The sequence below is a fragment of the Marmota monax genome, unplaced genomic scaffold (assembly GCF_021218885.2).
Source record: "Marmota monax isolate L192 unplaced genomic scaffold, Marmota_monax_Labrador192_F-V1.1 WCK01_AAM20220418_F8-fsc00280, whole genome shotgun sequence".
NCBI lineage: Eukaryota > Metazoa > Chordata > Mammalia > Rodentia > Sciuridae > Marmota > Marmota monax.
This window is the reverse complement of record NW_026692080.1, coordinates 409,850-428,175: the sequence shown is the minus strand read 5'-3', so window position 1 is coordinate 428,175 and position 18,326 is coordinate 409,850. Positions and strand designations below refer to the sequence as shown.

The window sequence follows — 18,326 nt, the reverse complement described above, 5'->3', positions numbered from 1 at the left end:
TAACATTCCCTAGAGAAAACAAGAGAGGGAGAATTCCATTCTTTTAATGCACAAAATAAATTCAACAAATGATTTCTCACATCTGATACAAATTAGACATATAGAAAAGTACCACTGGAGTTCAACATTGTCAGATAACTTTGAACATTATTTCTTATAATAGTCTTTGAAACTCTTTTATATAAATGTCTCATTTAAAAAAATAGTAGTTACTCAATAATTGCATTATATGCATCAGATTTGCTTTGGTAAGATACAACCAAATGTGGTAGTTGTGGTTTTACTATCTTTTTACTGTATGCATTTTGTTTATCTACCTTAGTCTGGAAGATTAGCATCGTGTCCCAAGTAATAATGTGCAACACATCTCCGAAAGTCCAAGAGGTCTAAAGAGGAATCTGGGTTACAGACTCTGTGTAGTTGCCATGCATTGTTCATAGCTACATCAATCATGTAGCTCACCAAAATTGAATACCATTTCTTGCTTCTTAACCTCACTCTATATTTGGAAACAATTTGATCCATTTTAGCTACACCTTTCCTGCATTCCTCATACAATTTTACTATGCATGGTTGATTTACCTGTGGGATCTCTTCACCATCAGCAGAACAACTTATCTCACTGACTGGTTCTATGCCTATGGCATTGGAACACAGACTGATAATACTATCACCATGCCAACGACATAAGATTATTTCATCATTTTCTTCCACTCGGAAATCAAAATACCCCCTCTTCATTTTTTTCATATGTTCTACATTCATAAGAGGACATTTTTCAGTCCTGTTTTCACGAATTGATCCTGTTGCCCTCACCCCCTTTTTCTTCAAAGCTGACACCAATTTGACACTTGTAAAGAAGCTATCAAAACACAGGTGATAGGGATATTGACCTCTCTCTAAAAGAACATCAGCAAAGTTCATCACTAGATTTCCACCTAACCCAAGGTCAAGATCCTTATCTGCCTCCATAGTTGATTCTTCTTGATAGGGCTCAAACCAAACCAAATAACCCTGTGTGGTTGTACCACACCAAATTTTATAGCCAATTCTAAGAGGCTTTCCATTCAGAAATTGGTCACTATCAAAGCATTCACACATTGACTTATCAAAGCAATAGTATTCTTCTAGGGGAGCATACAAGAGGAAATTTTTATTCATTTGCTTTATGAGAGGTCTCAATTTTGAAAATTTATCTTTTTGATCTAGGTGGCTATTATCTGCAAAATGTAGGTATGAGAAAATTAACTCAAATCTGTCCCTTCTAATTGCATCTCGAACCAGGTTCTGATCAGCATCAGAGATTTCCCAGTACATTCCCCTTCTGGGACGCCTTACAAATCCACTCCATAGCAGGACACCAAATACACACCTCATTTCCTGAACTGTGACTTCTAAGTTAACATTTTTCTGAGAAGCATAATTATTGGTTTCATTGACAATCAAGTTGAATGTTTCATCATCAAAAAACAATTCAAAGAGTTCTACTGGGTTCAACTTTTCACTCTTGAGATTTAAAAGTCCAGAATCCAGTGCTGACCAGCTGGGAAAGTTTGGCTTAATGTCTCTTTTGGTCCAACTTTTTTCTAGGACACTTGACACCTTTAGCTTCTTTTGAGGCTGAGCCTCAGGCTCATCTTCCTCCACTTCTGAGTCATCAGAAAATGCAAGACCTTGGAGCAGTTCACTCACTCGAGCTTTGTCTTTTTTTCTTCCTTTTCGGGTAATATCTCCTGCTGCATACTGCAAGGATGCAATGTGCATCCGGGCCCAGGAGTCACGGGGTGGATGACGGTCCTTTAGAGTGTTCAAATTTGAGACTGTCTTTTCAGTAGGGACAGAAGAGCTACAAGAGATGTGGGGTGCACAGTCTCTGGGAAATAAAAAAGAAAATATGCTACAAAGAAAGTCTCATTCTTTCATACATGTTAAATCTAAAGCAGTACAGTAGGGTGCTAATTCTCAATTCTCATGTTTCCATGGGGAAAACTGGCTAGATTTAACATTGCTGGCCTCTCCCCAACTCACTCCTCAGGACATAACTGTTGAATTTAGGAGAAGAAACTCAGGTAGCATAGCAACTCCTTCTATCCTCTTTAGGAGTAGGATGCAGACATTCCATGCCCCTTTTTGTCACTAGTTGCATTAGGCAGGCCCACAAAAGAAGACTTCTGCTGCACTTCTCCTCTGCCAGTTTGAGCCTATTTAGCTCTACCTCTGAGCCACTTTATCCAGTCTAGCTCCTATCAATAAGTTGAAGGTTCTGGAACCATCTGTTTTACTACTATGTCTATGTCAACTGGTTTTTAACTTGGAAAAGGAAGGCAATTGCTATTTACCAGGCCTCCTCACACATAATTTCTACACATGGAAGGTGTTAGATCCTCTTTGATCTGGTAGATGTATTTCTTTGAGTGAAAATAAAAAAGAAACTCAAAACTCATTGCACTTGAATGGATTTTTATGGGATTTACAAGGAAGAAAGCCAACGTTTTTAAGATGAAAGATTTATTTTATACTACTACTTTTAAAATTTTGGATATTATGTATTTGTGTCCTATTAGTAAACCAGTCTATTTTTAGAAGACACAAGGGGGAATCCTGGGTGTCTTCAGTATCTATATGCATGACCTCTTTAACATATCCATCTTAAGAATTCCCTGACATTCTTAACTTTGGGAATACTTCTTGAATCCTGTCATGTCACTGAACCTTTTCACTGATGAAATTTTAAACTTTAAGCTCAATGTGGTGAGAGAAGGATCTTGGAGTGGGAAATGGGAAAAAGAGTGAGGTAAGGAAGCTGGGTATGAATGGGGAACTAGAAAAAGGGTGTAGGACCACAGGGAGATGAATCTTTGATATCATGGTAAGTTGCTGCACCAAATCTACAGTTTGAATTTTTTGTTACATAAAACAACAAGATATTCTTTTTTGTGTGTGGTACTAGGGGTTGAACCTAATGGTTCTAATTTCTTCTTAGATCTGCAGAATATGGATCCACTCAGGACCACAGATACTCACCTGTTGGGTATTCCTGAAGTCTTCCTACCTTGATCCATTGCTTCAGAAATGTCTTGCTCTATATTAAACAAAACATCTTTAGTTACAATTACTTTTGCTAAAATAATACATTAATTATTTAATGTCATATATTCTATGAATTTAGAAAAAACAATCTTTGTGGTTGGGAATAGATGTTTCAAAATAAAAGAAACAAAAAAATCAATAGGGTTTGGTGTTGTGGCATATATTTAATTAATCCCAGCTATTTGAGAGGCTGAGGAAGGAAGATCATAAGTTCGAGGCCAGCCTTAGTAACTTAGTGAGACCCTATCTCAAAAAGGAAAATAAAAAGGGCTGGGGAGGTAACTCAGTGGTAAAGTACCTCTGGGTTTGATCTCCAGTACTATCCCTCAAAAAACAAAGAAATCAACAGGTGTTTCAGGGCATCCAGTTTCAGCAATACTACAAAATGTGGTATGCTATGGGAAGATGATAAGAAAGGTTAACCTGGGCACCAAACACCAGCTGGGGAGAAGACACAATAGGGCAGAGCACATTTAAGAAAACATGGATAGTACTATCTTTAAAACTTGTTGGTAGCCTAAATATCATTTCAAAATAAAAATGTTAAAATGATTCATCTATCAGCTAAAGGATAAAAAGAAAGAAAACATGGATAGCATTGTTCTGAGAGAATAAAGAGAATTTCTTCTAAGGTAAAGAGGGATCAGGCAGAGGTATTTGTGGGTCTTCTAAATGTGAAAGGATATAAGTTATATGGAATCCTTGATGGGGAAGAAGAAGAGATGCAAAGGAGTCACTGAGGGAATAAAGGAATAGGGAGAGAAAATCAGAGAAGATCACAAGAAGAATTCACAACCTGGACAAGTAGCAGCAGCAGAATATAATGTGATTGGGAAAAATGCAAAATTATAAGGACTGAGAAAAGTTTGGAGGCAGAGGCCAGAAGAAGAGGAAGGGAGGGTAATGGTTTGTAGAAGTATGGGCTCCCATGGGCCAAGTCAGGGAAAGGACAGGACAAGGATAGCACAGACAGGGGACCAGTTAGAGGCCTGTCCTTACTCATTAGGCTTGTAACCTTTTCTTGAGCTGAATTCTCACAGAGGTTCCTCTGAGCCAGACTCAGATGTGGCCACTCTGCTAGGGCAAAGGCCTGGGCTTCTCCCTCCCCAGTCTTCGCTGACATCTAAAAGGCAAAAAGTGGCCTTTCAGTTTTCACTGTGGTAAGGAGAAGGGGTCCAGTTGTGAAAGGTGTTGAATATCACACTACAGAACAGTGGTACCAGCCACTCAGGGTATTCTGTAAATTTGTGAGAACTTTTTGGTTTTACCAGTGATGATGACCACCAACTCATGCCAATGTTATTCACAGGATATGGCCATCCTGAAATGCATGGAATAGTCCCACGCTATAACAAAATGTCACATATCCTGTAGGACTTTTCAGTGTCCTGCTGAACCAAATCTACAATTGATATAAATTGGCTACCCCTAAGAATAAGAATTCTGAAAAGTTTTTATGAGATGATTTAACCAACAGTAATATAAGAATGTTTCAGAGAAGGAGGCTTACATGGAGTAAAGATATTTTTATATAAGTTGACTTAAGCTGGTCATGGTGGCACACAGCTGTAATCACAGCAACTGGGGAAGCTAAGGCAGAAGGATCACAAGTTCAAGGCCAACCTGTACAACTTAGCAAGACCCTGTCTCAAAATAAAAAACAAAAAGGGATGAGGATGCTGCTCAGTGGTTGAGTACTTCTGGGTTCAATAACCACCAGTATTGTCAAAAAAAAAAAGAAAAAAAAAAAGTTGACTCAAATTGGTTCTACCCACTGTTTTAACAGCATTTTCTATTATGGCTAAATAGGCATTTCAATACAAAATGGCACTTATGGAAAATGCAATTAAACTGATTACAAATATATAATGGAAGAGTTCTGAGACTTTAAACAGATGTAAAACAATATAAATGTAGAGATTTCATTGAATTTCATTAATGAAGATTGCTTTAAAATATTTCAAAGCCAGAAATATAAGACAGCTAAGTCAGAAATATTATACACTATAATTATTTATTTTGGGGGTTGTCTATGGTTTTCTATCTTTATCTGACACAGTTTCCAAAGGTCTACCATATGGCTTTTTACTAACTTTTTGATTTTTTTCATTTTCCAAATTACCCTTTCTTTCCTTTTGCCTGGACACTGATATTGTGTCTAGTCTTTCACAGACTTTTTGACAAATAGGTGAGTTTCGAGACAGAAGATATATTTACCTCATCACTATACCATCCCAAACTGCAAACAATTATTTTGATACTTAAAAACCTACCTCATTCCCCAGCAACCCCCCCCCCCCCCACCGCAAAATAACACGCACTTACCTTATGGCCAAGTAGTGGAACATACCTGTAATCCCAGCTACTTGGGAGGCTGAGGTGGGAGGATTACAAATTTGACACCAGCCTTAGCTAATTTAGTGAGACCCTATCTCAAAATAAAAAGGACTAGGGATATAGTTCAGTGGTAGAGTGCCCTGGGCTCAATCTCTAGTACAAAAAAAATTATTAATTAAAAAATATAAAATCTACCTTATTTAAATAGCACATCCCTTCTATGATCTATTTACCAGTCTACTTTGCCTTGAAACCTATATGATTTCTTGGGCTTTTGTAACAAACTTGATAGCTTACAACAACAGAAATTAATTCTCTCACAGTTCTAGAAGCTAGAAATCCAAAATTAATCTGTTAGAACCTGGGTGTGATGGCACTTGCCTGTAATCCCAGTGATTTGGGAGGCTGAGGCAGGGGGATTTTAAGTTCATGGCAAACCTGGGCAGCTTAGTGAGACCTTGTTACTAAAAATAGAAGGGGCTGGGATATAACTCAGTGGTAGGGTGAATCTGGGTTCAATCCCTAGTACCACACACACACACACACATACACACACACACACACATACATCACTTTTTTATATTATATATATATATTTTTAAGGCAGTAGGTTTTTTTGTTTGTTTTTCAGTACTGGAGATTGAACCCAGGGTCAGTGTACTAATGAGTTTCATTTTCTAAGACAGGGTCTCAATAAATTGTCAAGGCTAACCTTGAACTTGTACCCACGCCACCATCCTGAGTTGGTGGGATTATAGGCATGTGTCACAATGCCCAGCCACAACTGGGTTGATATTTAAAATGTATATACACTTTCTTAAATCGTTATTATTTCATATATTTATTTTATTATCCATACATTTATTTTCAAGAAGACAAAGTACTTATTAAGAGCAGCAGACATTGGGTATAATGGGATTGAGAATAATAGAAGTCAAAGAAAAGGACTGAGTGAGGAAAGGATTCCATGAAGATGGTGTCTAGAGAAAACTGATGTGCCAGCAGTATGTAAGAGGACTTAAATGGGAAACGTGTAGTTTTTTAAAAACCAAATAACCAGGAAAACAAATGAACCACTGAGACACTAAAAAGGAAAAAAGCAGTTCATTTTGTGAAGATGATGTGAAGTTTTATTTTGCATATACAGAATTTCTGTTATCGTCACCAAATTAATTGGAATGTGAAAAAGGGTCCTAGTTCTCAGGCTGAGGAGAAAAACCAGAGATTCCAAACACAAGTGACTAGTTGATAGGGGGGCACGTTCTGAAACCCCTCACTCTCATATCTTGAGATCTGGATGTACTTCCTCAACACAGTATAATATGAGGTAGTAGAATGTAATCGACATGAACTCCTTGGATTATTGAGCACATGGCCTGTGACATTCTGTGATGGAATGAACACAAGAAAATATACCATGAGTGAGGAGTGTGGGCCAAGAGAAAGGCAAAGAACAGGTCAAGGAGAAAAGGAGGGTAACTACTGAGGTTTCCAAAGCCCAGGCACCCTTGCTTACCTGGAACCTGGGTGAGTTAAACTCAAGCACTGCTGTCGTATTTCTGGAATTTTCCTCTAGGAGAAGGGCTGGTTCCTGGGGAGTAAACTCTGTAAAGAAAGGAAACAAGAGTCCTGAATGCAATGGTCTTTAAGAGTGTCCTCTGTTTAGGACCTAGCCCCTAAAACTTCGATTTATTAAACATCCAAATGAAGATGTACACCTTACTGTCTAGGATAGGGCACTATAACTGTTTCTATTCTGTCAGAAATTCTAAAACTTCAGGGTCTCCCACTCCCAAAGTCAGTGACATTTATGAATGCTTTACAGTGATGCATTTTCACAAAAAGTTAAAATCAGATATGAAAATAAAGAGAAGGGAAGAAGCTGGTGATGAGTGTTTGGGTAGGAGGGACAATATCCACTATAGCATATTCTTGAAAAATTCTGATCTTTTTTCGGAGGAGGAGGGGTATAAATTTAGGAATGTAGAATATAGAGATGTCATAAAGAAGGTATTTTGGTCAAAAGTAAGCAGCCTTAAATTTTAGAAGAGGTTCTTCCTTTGTTGACCCTGGGCAAATTATATATATATAAACACAAATAATACCGGGGATTGAACCCAAGAATATTATATCAATGAATTACATACCCAATCCTTTTTAATTTAAAATATTTTGAGACAGAGTCTTACCAAATTGCTTAGAGCCTTTCTTACTTCCCAGGCTGGCCTCAAACTTGAGATCCTCCTGTCTCAGTCCCCTGAGTTACTGGAATTACAGACAGTACCACTGTGCCTAGCTAAATGAGCAAATTCTGAAGACCTAATGTATAGCACAGCAATTACAGTTAACAATAAATATTGCTGGACATTTGCTGAGAGTAGATCTTAAGTATTCTCACCACACTCACCAAAGATAACTGAGATAATAGGAACATTAAGAAGTTTGTGGTAATCATTTCATAATATATATAAAAACAAAAAACAAAACCTTGAGGACACAGATAATCACATTCCTATTAAAAAAGACCATGCTCCTGTCAGTGGCCTGCTTCCTGTGTCTTTACTAAACTCACCACTCACCCTCTGGCACTCACCACTCACTTCTTGGGGAAGCTGAGGAGGTTCACATGTCAGGGTGGTTACCCCAGGCAGGAGCTGACACTCCAAAGAGGCTTCCTGATATTGTGTCATCACTAGGTGCATGTCTGGTCCCTGAATATAGAAAGAGGCCTGTAGACAAAAGATTCACCTTGAAAACATATCTTGGTGGAACTGAACAGCAGTTAGAGACTTCTCCAAGAGAACAGAGAACAAGCCCCATTAATCCCTTAAAAAAGCAGAAAGCGAAACAGACACTCATCTGTCAAATAAGGACTGCATGCAGTCAGGTCCTATTCAGTATCTAGGGTGCAGAATAGAAGCAAGGCAGGTAAGACAAGCAAAGGATTCCTACCCAGAAAAACAACACAAAAAAAGACTCCTTAGATGAATGTTTAATAAGGACTCGGATATACATTGTCTCAAAATGTCTTCTACACACTAGGCAGTAATTATGAAGGGGAAGATGGTAACTTTGTATTGAAGAAACTTGTTAGGCTCCACCATAATCTCATCAGTATTGAGATAAACCACCAAAGCCTCCTGAAATGGCAGACTGAGAACAAAGTATTACCCCTAGGGTAGATACTCTGGCCAAAATTTTCTGGAGAAAATGCAAGACAAACTGAAACAGGAAAATTCTCCAAAAAAACTGCCTGTACTTTTCAAGAATATTGATGTCATGACAAACAAAGACTGAGCAGATTCATGGAGACTAGAGAGACACAGCATCTAAATATAATATGTGACACTCCCTGGCTTATGCCCTGTATCAAGGGGAAGTTTGCCATAAAGAGCACTATTGGGGATGGGGTTGTAGCTCAGTTGGTAGACTGCTTGTCTAGTATATGTGAGGCACTGGGTTCAATCCTTAGCACCACATAAAAATAAAAAAAAAATAAAGGTATTATGTCCATATACTATAAAAAATATTTTTTAAAAAAGCGCACTGCGGGGATATTGTGGCAAAATGTGAAATACTAGTGTTATATGATAGTACCCTAACAATTTTATGTAATTTTCCTAACCTTGGTATTGTATTCTGGTTGTACAAGAGAATGAAATATACAATGATGGGTTTAGAGGTTAAGGGGCATAATGTCTGCAATTAATTCTCAAATGATTCAGGAAAAAAAAAGTGTATGTGTGTCATTGCTTGAATGCACATATTCATACAAAGAGGGCTCACTTGCACAAGTAGGGAAGTGGGATGGGTACATCTTAAAATAAGTATTAACAGCTGGTGAACGTGGGTGAGGAGCATACAGGAGTTCTCTATACTATTCTCCCAATCTTTCTGTAAGTTTTAAATTATTTCAAAATAAAATTAAAAATTAACAAATTCATATGTATCATTTCTTTTCCCACACCACCATACACATTATCTTCTCACCTGTTGTCCTGTGTCTCCATGTCCAGAGGTTAGATTCTCTAGCATTGTCACTGCCTCCTCCCCACTCTGCAGAGAATACATCTGCATCCAGGCCTGCAGCTCCTTGGGCAGGATGGTTAAGAATTGCTCCAGCACTAGCAACTCCAGTATTTGCTCTTTGGTGTGCATCTCTGGCCTCAACCACTGTTGGCAGAGTTCTCGAAGTTGGGTCAGAGCCTCCCGGGGCCCAGGAGCCTCTTGGTAACAGAACTGCCGGAATCTCAGGCGGCAAAATTCCCGAGTGTGGGAGCTGCCCTCCTGTGTGTTGTACACCTGCTCCCAAGTGGGATCTTCCACTTTTACCTTCACAAGGCTGTCTTCATTTTCAGGAGCAGAACCCAGTAAAGCTTCATACATGTTGAGCTTTGTAGCTGGAGAAAGGTCTTTTTGGCTGAGGACTATGTTTCAAATATTGTTTCCCAAATGTACATCTAAATATAAGAATTGATCAGAAACATACGAATTACAAGAGATTCAAAACCTTATGCAATGTACTTAAATCTTTGTCCCCATTGTAGGTCATTCTCAAAAGTTGAGCCTGCTTGCCTCTATTACAAGTGAAATCAATAAAAAATATATCTTGAACATAAAGGGGTTCAAACATAAAGGGGTTCAGCCCAGAGGTAAGGGATGTAGAATATGAGGAAGAAGGGTTATCAATGCTGGAACAGCTTATACTTCAACTGGGGAAAAGGGATAATTTTGCCCAGGGAGGACCAAGATGGCTAGCTTTGTGGGCATACAATGCATCTCAAAGGTCATTTTTCTCTGTGTACTGACAACTCCACTTTTTTTTTCTTATTTTCTTCCTTTTGAGGTACTGGGGGTTGAACTCATGAGCCCTCAAATACTGAGCTACATCACCAGCTCTATTATTTTTTTTATTATAAGATGAGGTCTAAGTTGCCAATGCTAACTTTGAACTTGTGATCCTCCTGAGGCAGCTAGGATTACAAGTGTATGCTACCTTGTAGGTGTCACAGAATGTTTCCAAACTTTCCTATTCCCAAATACCTTCTGTAATTAGATTTTTCCACTATTCTCATAATTAAGTGGAATCTTTTTCCTTGTCTTTAATGTGTTGATCTATGACTTATTCTGACTATTGAAATATGGCAGATATGACACTGTAAAAGAGTGCCTCTATAGCTCTTGGCATGCTATCATGATACTGCCATGCTATAGGAAGCTCAAGGTAAATGAGAACCAAGGCTCCAAAGCTAAAGCCCCATTAGCTCAGTTAGGCCTACTTCCACATAGTTCACCAGCTGAATGCAGCTACATGAGTAATTGCAAGTGAAACCAGCAGAAGTGGCAGTCAACCAACAGAATCCTGAGAAATTGTTTTTAACCATGAAGGTTAGGATTTTAGTTTATTTTTTATACAACAATAGATAACTGAAATAGTACACATGCATCAAGTTCTTTTCTCTTGTCTCCTCACTTTCTGCATTTACAATCTCAATTTCAGTATACCTCTGTTCCAAGAACACTCAAATCTTTGTCTGGCTCCAAGTTGCCTTTCACACTGTAGATCCACACTTAAAATGTCAGCTGGATACCTTCAGCTATAGGCTTCATTCACTTGCCCCATAATTTAAATATACTCCAAACCAGAGAGCCCTTCAAAGCTGCACTCTGTATTTCTCCTTTCTATTGGTGTCACCAACTTCCATGTACAAATAAACAATACCTTATAAATAATCCCTCTGAGTCCAGTTAATCCTTTGGGGTTTTTGTTTGTTTGTTATCAGGTACTGGGGATTGAATTCAGGGCACTCAACCACTGAGCCACATTCCCAGCCCTATTTTGTATTTTAATTTAGAGACAGGGTCTCACTGAGTTACTTAGTTGCTTTTGCTGAGGCTGGCTTTGAATTTGTGATCCTCCTGCCTCAGCCTCCTGAGTGCTGGGATTACAGGCATGCACCCCAGGCTTCCAGTTAATCCTTTATACAAAATGCCTCTGTCCTTTATTACTTTATTGTTATTTTCAATCGCTATTACTGTCATTTCTGTGTGGTAAATGATATTTACTCCAAAATTTTTCACCTGTTTTGTATTTTATAGCAAGTACTATCATTCTTCTAAGGTAAATTCCTAAGGTCCCGTGCAAATGCCATCTCTTATGTACAGGAATAAAACTTTCGTGAACATCCTCAAACCTCACATAGAAAGGGGAAAACTGTCCACTAAGCCACACAGGTGGCGGTGGAACCATGGAAAACTACACCCACCACCCTCTTTCTCCATCTTGTATTAGAGATCGCCCCATCTTGCACCTTGCGGGTAGGGGGTTATCTTTGCATAAACTCTAGGTGCCCAGTACGTACCTGGTATTTGACAAATATTGGTGGACTTCTTGATGAACGTATGCGGATGTCCTGATGCCAGTAGCCAGGTCTCTCCGGTGGACCCAAAATTAGTCTGTTAACAGCACACGCCAGCAACTAGCACAGTACCTGGCACACAGCAGGCACTCAATAAGTATCTGCTGATTAACAGACTACAACTTCAGGTAAGGAGCACAACAAAGACGTGGCGAACCTCAGGAAGAACTCCAGCGGGAATATGGAGGCCTGGGGCTCCACGGTAGGGAAGGGCTGGTTGGTCTTCCCAGGCCCCTGCCGGGGAGTCAAGCTAGGCGGGCAAACCTCTGGGGTCCTTCCTTTATCCGTGCTGGAGGCTGAGAGACACTTCCTGCAGACAGAGATGCCAGCCAGGGTTATTTCCTCTCGCCGCTTTGGGCGGCCTGCGGCGACTTCCTGCCGGGCTCCATGCCTCTCTAGGAGCCTTCGCCTCATCTCTCTGATACGCCTGGCTTCCAATTGCTGCCCCACCCAGGCCGGTTCTTTTTTCGACCCCAGGCTCGGGGCTCTTCCCATTGGCCCTAGTATACCTCACATTTACACAAATCTTTTCAAGTAAAAACCAACGGTAGCGGGACGCTGTGGGACAGGCCTGAAATCCCTGCTACTCTGGAGGCTGAGACTGTAGGATCGCAACTTCAAGGCCAGCCTCAGCAATTCGAGACCATTGGCAAAAAGGACTGGGGTTGTAACCTAGTGGTAAAGCGCCCCTATGTTCTATCCCAGGTACCAAGGGGCAGAGGCGGCGGGGGGTGTGGGGGTGGGGGGAGACAACACAAACTCCCCCAAATAAGGGGAAGGGGTAGCCCTCACCTGAAATCCCAACTACTAATTGAAGCAATTGGGTCTCAAGTTCCAAAATAATTTTTAAAGGATGGGGATGTTCTTCAGCCATAGAGCTCCCTTCTGTTCAATCCCCAGTAGAAAACCAAACAAAAACCCAACAGCATGGTAAAGGCAAAGCCATATCTGTCCTTGGCTTCCTCACAGGCACAGGCTGGGGAGGAGGTGATCAATAAATTTTTATATTTCTTTTTTCCCCACTCCAGTACTGGGGATTAAACTCAGGGGCACTCTACCACTGAGTTATGTTGGTAGCTATTTGCTGGGTTCTGTTCTGGAGACTAAAAGGCTCAGGGGTCACTCCAGTTAAACTGGGCTAACTGGGCTGCGCAAAAATAACCACACAAGAGACACAAATACCTTTTTCTTTGGGGTCACTGTGACGGCTCCTCTGACCTTAAGGGTCCACAGGAAGAGAGAGAGCAGGAGAGCAAGGGCTGACCCCTTTTATTGAGGAGAAGCTATTCAAATGAGGCAAGGGGTCAAATTTCAGGGGGCTGAGTTTATCTTCATGATGTCCACTGTCAGCAGGTTGACTGACACCTGAGTAGGCCACACCCAAGGGCATAGTAAGAGAAGGGGACACACACAAGGCACTTCCATGGAAGATTCTATCCTAAACAGGGCAAGGGGTTATATTACAAAGGAACAGGTGAGCATAGTTTCACCCAGGGGGCTTTAGCAAGACACACCCATGCAGGAGACACTGACCCTTGGACCCAAGAAGGGTGGGGAAAGCTCTGCCACATTTCTGCAACTGAGTGTCTTAGCAACGAGCCTGGGAGTGTGACTCAGTCACGTGTAAGGTTGGTCTCCCACAGCTATTTATTTATTTATTGGGTCTCGCTAAATTTCCCAGACTGGTCTCAAATTTGTGATTCCTCCTGCCATAGCCTCCAAAGTCTCTGGAATTATACGTATGCACCACCACGCTCATCAATAAACAATTATAATTTGATAAATGGAAGAAACTAAAAAAATTTAAAGAAACTAAAAAAATGTGTACACTGAAAACTCAAGTTCATGAAGACTACAAAATGAAGTGTTTCAGTACTCAGGGTTAATGGTATCTATCTTTATTTATGTATTTATTTTTGACATATCATCCCAGGACACTACTTACCATATAGTATCAGTCAACGAACATTTTGTTTACTGAATAAATGTGCACATATCTTTTAGAACACTTATGATACCATAATGTAATTTTGTACCTTTTCTTTTTCAGCTAAGATAGCTTGGGGATCTTTCTATATCTACTTATTATAGCTAATGGTATTCTGTTGTATGGTATACCATAACTTATCCCTATTGATGTCTGTGTAGGTTAAATTTTCTCTTTATAAGCAATGATGTAAGGAATGTCATTCAATAGCTTTACTTTCTTTTATGAGTATATTTATTGGGTGGTACTACATATTGAAACTGATCAAAGGGCATATATATTTACACTTTTTGATAGTTCTCTATTTAATTTTTTTTAAGAATATTTTTTAAATTGTAGATGGACACAATACCTTTATTTATTTAATTTTATTTACTTATGTGGTGCTGATGTTCGAACCCAGTGTCTCTGAGCTATGTGTACACTGAAAACTCAAGATTTATTGGATCTTCAGGGTCATGCCTCTGAGACTCCACTACCAAACCAACATGTAAAAGGATGTTTAATCCAATAGTAAAAACATAAAACACCTTTTAAAAACAGGCTCTTTAAGCATGCTACAGGGACACTGCTACATCGATGTTCATAGCAGCACAGTTCACAATAGCAAGACTGTGGAACCAACCTAGATGCCCTTCAATAGACGAATGGATAAAAAAAGTGTGGCATTTATACACAATGGAGTATTACTCTGCATTAAAAAATGACAAAATCATAGAATTTACAGGGAAATGGATGGCATTAGAGCAGATTATGCTAAGTGAAGCTAGCCAATTCCTAAAAAACAAATGCCAAATGTCTTCTTTGATATAAGGAGAGTAACTAAGAACAGAGTAGGGATGAAGAGCAGGAGAAGAAGATTAACATTTAACAGGGATGAGAGGTGGGAGGGAAAGGGAGAGAGAAGGGAAATTGCATGGTAATGGAAGGAGACCCTCAGGGTTATACAGTGGAGGAGGTAGAGAGAGAGGAGGGGAGGGGAGGGGAGAGATGGGGAGGGGGGAGGGTGGAGGATGGGAAAGGCAGCGGAGCACAACAGACACTAGTATGGCAATTTGTAAATCAATGGATGGGTAACTGATGTGATTCTGCAATCTGTGTATGGGGTGAAGGTGGGAGTTCATAACCCACTTGAATCAAAGTGTGGAATATGATATGTCAAGAAATTTGTAATGTTTTGAACAACCCACAATAAAAAATTAAAAAAAAAACAAAAACAAAAACAGGCTCTTTAATTATCCATTAACCTACTGAAAGCCACCTAGTTTTCTTCTAATTTTTAAGGGAATTAAGAGTAAAAGGACACTTGCTGAGTGCAGTGGTCCATCCCTGTATTTCCAGAAGTTTTGGAGGCTGAGGCAAGAGGAGCACAAGTTTGAAGCCAGCTTGGGCAATTTAGTGAGACCTGTTTCAAAATGCAAATTAAAAAGGGCTAGGAATATAGCTCAGTGAATGACTCCTCACTTTTGCTGGCAAATGTCCAATGGATGGTTAAAAGCATCTCTGCTTCCATTTTGCATTCATCTACTTTGCTCCCTAGGAACAAGGTCTGATGTTATAAACATCACATGATGAGCCAAAGTCACCTTCCCAGCCATGCAACAGCAACTTCTTGTCTGGGACAAGGCCCAACCTGACCAATCCTGAGATGATAGACTGACTACACCTGATTAACACACTCTGCTTTGTTAACTGTGAGAAGCCTCCAGCTATACAAATCCCCTAACTCTTGCCTTTATTTCCCTTTCTATAAAACCTCAAATTCATTGTCAGCCCTTTGAATACAAGGCTAAGTATACGGGTCTCCTCATCTTCCCAATGTAGCCACACTGATTAAAGCTCTTTTCATCATTAACTTTCCTTTTTAGTTTTTGAGGTGAGTTGCCAGATCTGATTTATTGGATCTTCAGGGTCATGCCTCTGAGACTCCACTACCAAACCAACATGTAAAAAGATGTTTAATCCAATAGTAAAAACATAAAATACCTCTTAAAAACAGGCCCTTTAATTATCCATTAACCTACTGAAAGCCACCTTGCTTTCTTTTAAGTTTTGGCAATTCTGTTCGCAGGTTTTTGTGTGGACACAAGTTTTTAACTCCTTTGAGTCACCAAGGAGGGTGATCATGTCACAGAAGAAGAGATAAATCTAAAGAAGTGTTTGAGGAGTTCCGGGAGAAAAAGGGGGAATTGACTTAGGACCAGTGGAGTTCATGGAATACATGATGAAAAAGAATTTCAGCATGTGCTAGTCAGAGGCACAGAGGTTTATTTATGGAAGCAGCTACATATTCAAGGGAGAATTAGTGACCTATGGGATTAAGCAAGGAATACATATTCAAGGGAGAATGTGGGCCATATCAAGAGTGAGAGATATGTTTTGGGGGTTCCAAGCTCTTTTTTTAAAGGAAACTTGGGGAGGCATGGGTATGGAATGAAATGAATTTTCAGGGGTTGTAGTTCAGTGGTGCAGTGCTTGCCTAGCACATGTGAGACACTGGGTTTGATCCTCAGCATATGCGTATATGCAACTAAAAAAAATTTTTAAATGGAATTTTCAGCCTCTTCTGCTTCAGTATTGCAGCAGTCTCCAGCCATCTGTGACTTCTTTCTGGATTATTGTCAGAAACAGAAGATGAGACTAAAAGGAGTATGATTTATTTAAGTGAGAACAAAGGAAGCAGAGCTCTCTTGCTGGGCAAGAAGCTACCTGATAGCAGGTTGCCAATTAAGTGTACTGATTTGTAAGGGTTTATATAGCTACTGGGTAGGAGCAGTGATCAATATCCAAGCTAATCGGATATTGGAAAGGTGCCAAGGCTATTGGTTCAGCCTGAAACACTGATTGGTTAGCTCTTGAATCTGTAGCTTTTACTCAGGTCTGTCCCCCGACCCTCAGCCCAGGACAAAGCAGTTGGTTGGAATGTTTGTACAGGATAATTTCATGGAGAAGCCTCTTTTGGGGGGCATTTTCTTAAGTGTCTATTTGTTTTACTATCTATCTATCTTATCTTAATCAGAAAGCTATGTAGGAATCAGTCCAGCAATCTCAAGATGGTTTCTGGTGATCTGCTCAATCTCAGGATCCTCACTAACATGATCTTCACTATCTTATCAGTAGATAGCACTGTAAAGTTCCCCAAATTTTGGGATCCTCATGATATCATATCTTTCTTTGCTTAACCCATTTATTGGGGTGTTAATTAACAGTGCAGAGGTAGATTTACAGGAATTTGGGAGTAACAGACCTGGAAGAGACAGACCTGGAAAAGTGTGTAGAACTTCTGAAGTCAAATTTAATTTCCTTGTCCTTCCTGTAGGTCTCCTTTCTACTTTTTATTCCTCCTATCCTAAATCAATCATATGGTAAAACCATGTTTACTTTTATCAGACCCTGTGGATTGTTGAGACTCCTTGAAGTCAGGTCCCCTACCCTTTGGCCTAGGATACCAGTAACATCTCTTGGAACCCCCAAAACACATCTCTCACTCTTGATATGGCCCATATTCTCCCTTGAATATGTATTCCTTACTTAATCCCATAGGTCACTAATTCTCCCTTGAATATGTATCTGCTTACCTAAATAAACCTATATGAAACTATAATGGTGGAAATGATACTAGAGATGGGGACTTGTGATTTGATGATGGCCAAAACTGAATATTAGTCAAAGTAAGCACAAATATACAGACAAAGCTTTAATCAGGAAAATAAAAGGAGGAGGGGGACTTTCAGGGGATAGCTCTGATTGAGAAAAGTCAAAACTTCCCAGTAATATTTATTTATCTATCTATCTATTTATCTATCTATTTATTTATTGGTACTGGGGATTGAATCCAGGGATACTTTACCACTGAGCTATATTCCCTGCTTTTTATTTTGAGACAGTCTTGCTAAGTTAGGGCCTAAGTTGCTGAGGCTGGCTTCGAACTTGCGATCCTCCTGCCTCAGCCTCCCAAATTGCTGGGATTACAGTTGTATGCCATTGTGCTTGGCTTAATTGCTTTCTCATAATACTCTATGTACTTTTCTTCTTTAACTGAACAGAATCAAATAGATTTAAATTATAACAGGGAGCTAAATTTTTAGTTACTGATCTCAGCATAGCATTTAAAAATATTGGGGGAGGGGACTAAGGATGTAGCTAGGGAACTAGGATGTAGAGGGCTTGCCTAGCATCTGAGGCCCTGAGTTCAATCCCCAGCATCACAAAGAAAAAAACTGTAATTGGGGGAAATACAACTGACTTTTCATGAAATTTTTGTGTTCCAAAAAGTTACAGCTGCTTCCCCTATTTGGTCTTCCTCCAGAAAATGGTATTAACTGTTGCTTCTGGTCAGCTTGCACTCAGTAAGATTGAATGGAAAGAAATAGGAAGTGGCCCAAAGACTGCTAAGTGCCTATTCTGACATTCATTCCTTTGTTCTTAATGAAAGAAACCTAACATTCAGTAAGCACTCTGCAGAAAAGAAAAAATACCCTTTTCTGCTTTCT

General features: G+C 39.7%; 1 protein-coding gene across 4 annotated transcripts in view; it reads right to left on the bottom strand.

Moving 5' to 3' along the window:
• Positions 1-24: 24 nt before the first annotated feature.
• Pgbd1 (piggyBac transposable element derived 1) overlaps positions 25-18,326 on the bottom strand; it is a 32,028-nt gene continuing 13,726 nt past the window's right edge. For 2 of the 4 annotated variants that reach the window (XM_046459511.2, XM_046459512.2), the window contains exons 3-9: positions 11,790-12,156; positions 9,418-9,887; positions 8,021-8,156; positions 6,944-7,032; positions 4,090-4,213; positions 3,025-3,082; positions 25-1,873 (exon numbers count right to left, since the gene is read on the bottom strand). In XM_046459511.2, coding sequence (XP_046315467.1) covers positions 319-1,873; positions 3,025-3,082; positions 4,090-4,213; positions 6,944-7,032; positions 8,021-8,156; positions 9,418-9,813 — 2,358 coding nt within the window. In that variant the 5' untranslated portion in view covers positions 9,814-9,887; positions 11,790-12,156 and the 3' untranslated portion in view covers positions 25-318. The remainder of the gene's footprint in view (positions 1,874-3,024; positions 3,083-4,089; positions 4,214-6,943; positions 7,033-8,020; positions 8,157-9,417; positions 9,888-11,789; positions 12,157-18,326) is intronic. The other 2 variants (XM_046459513.2, XM_046459521.2) reach the window with 2 other exon arrangements.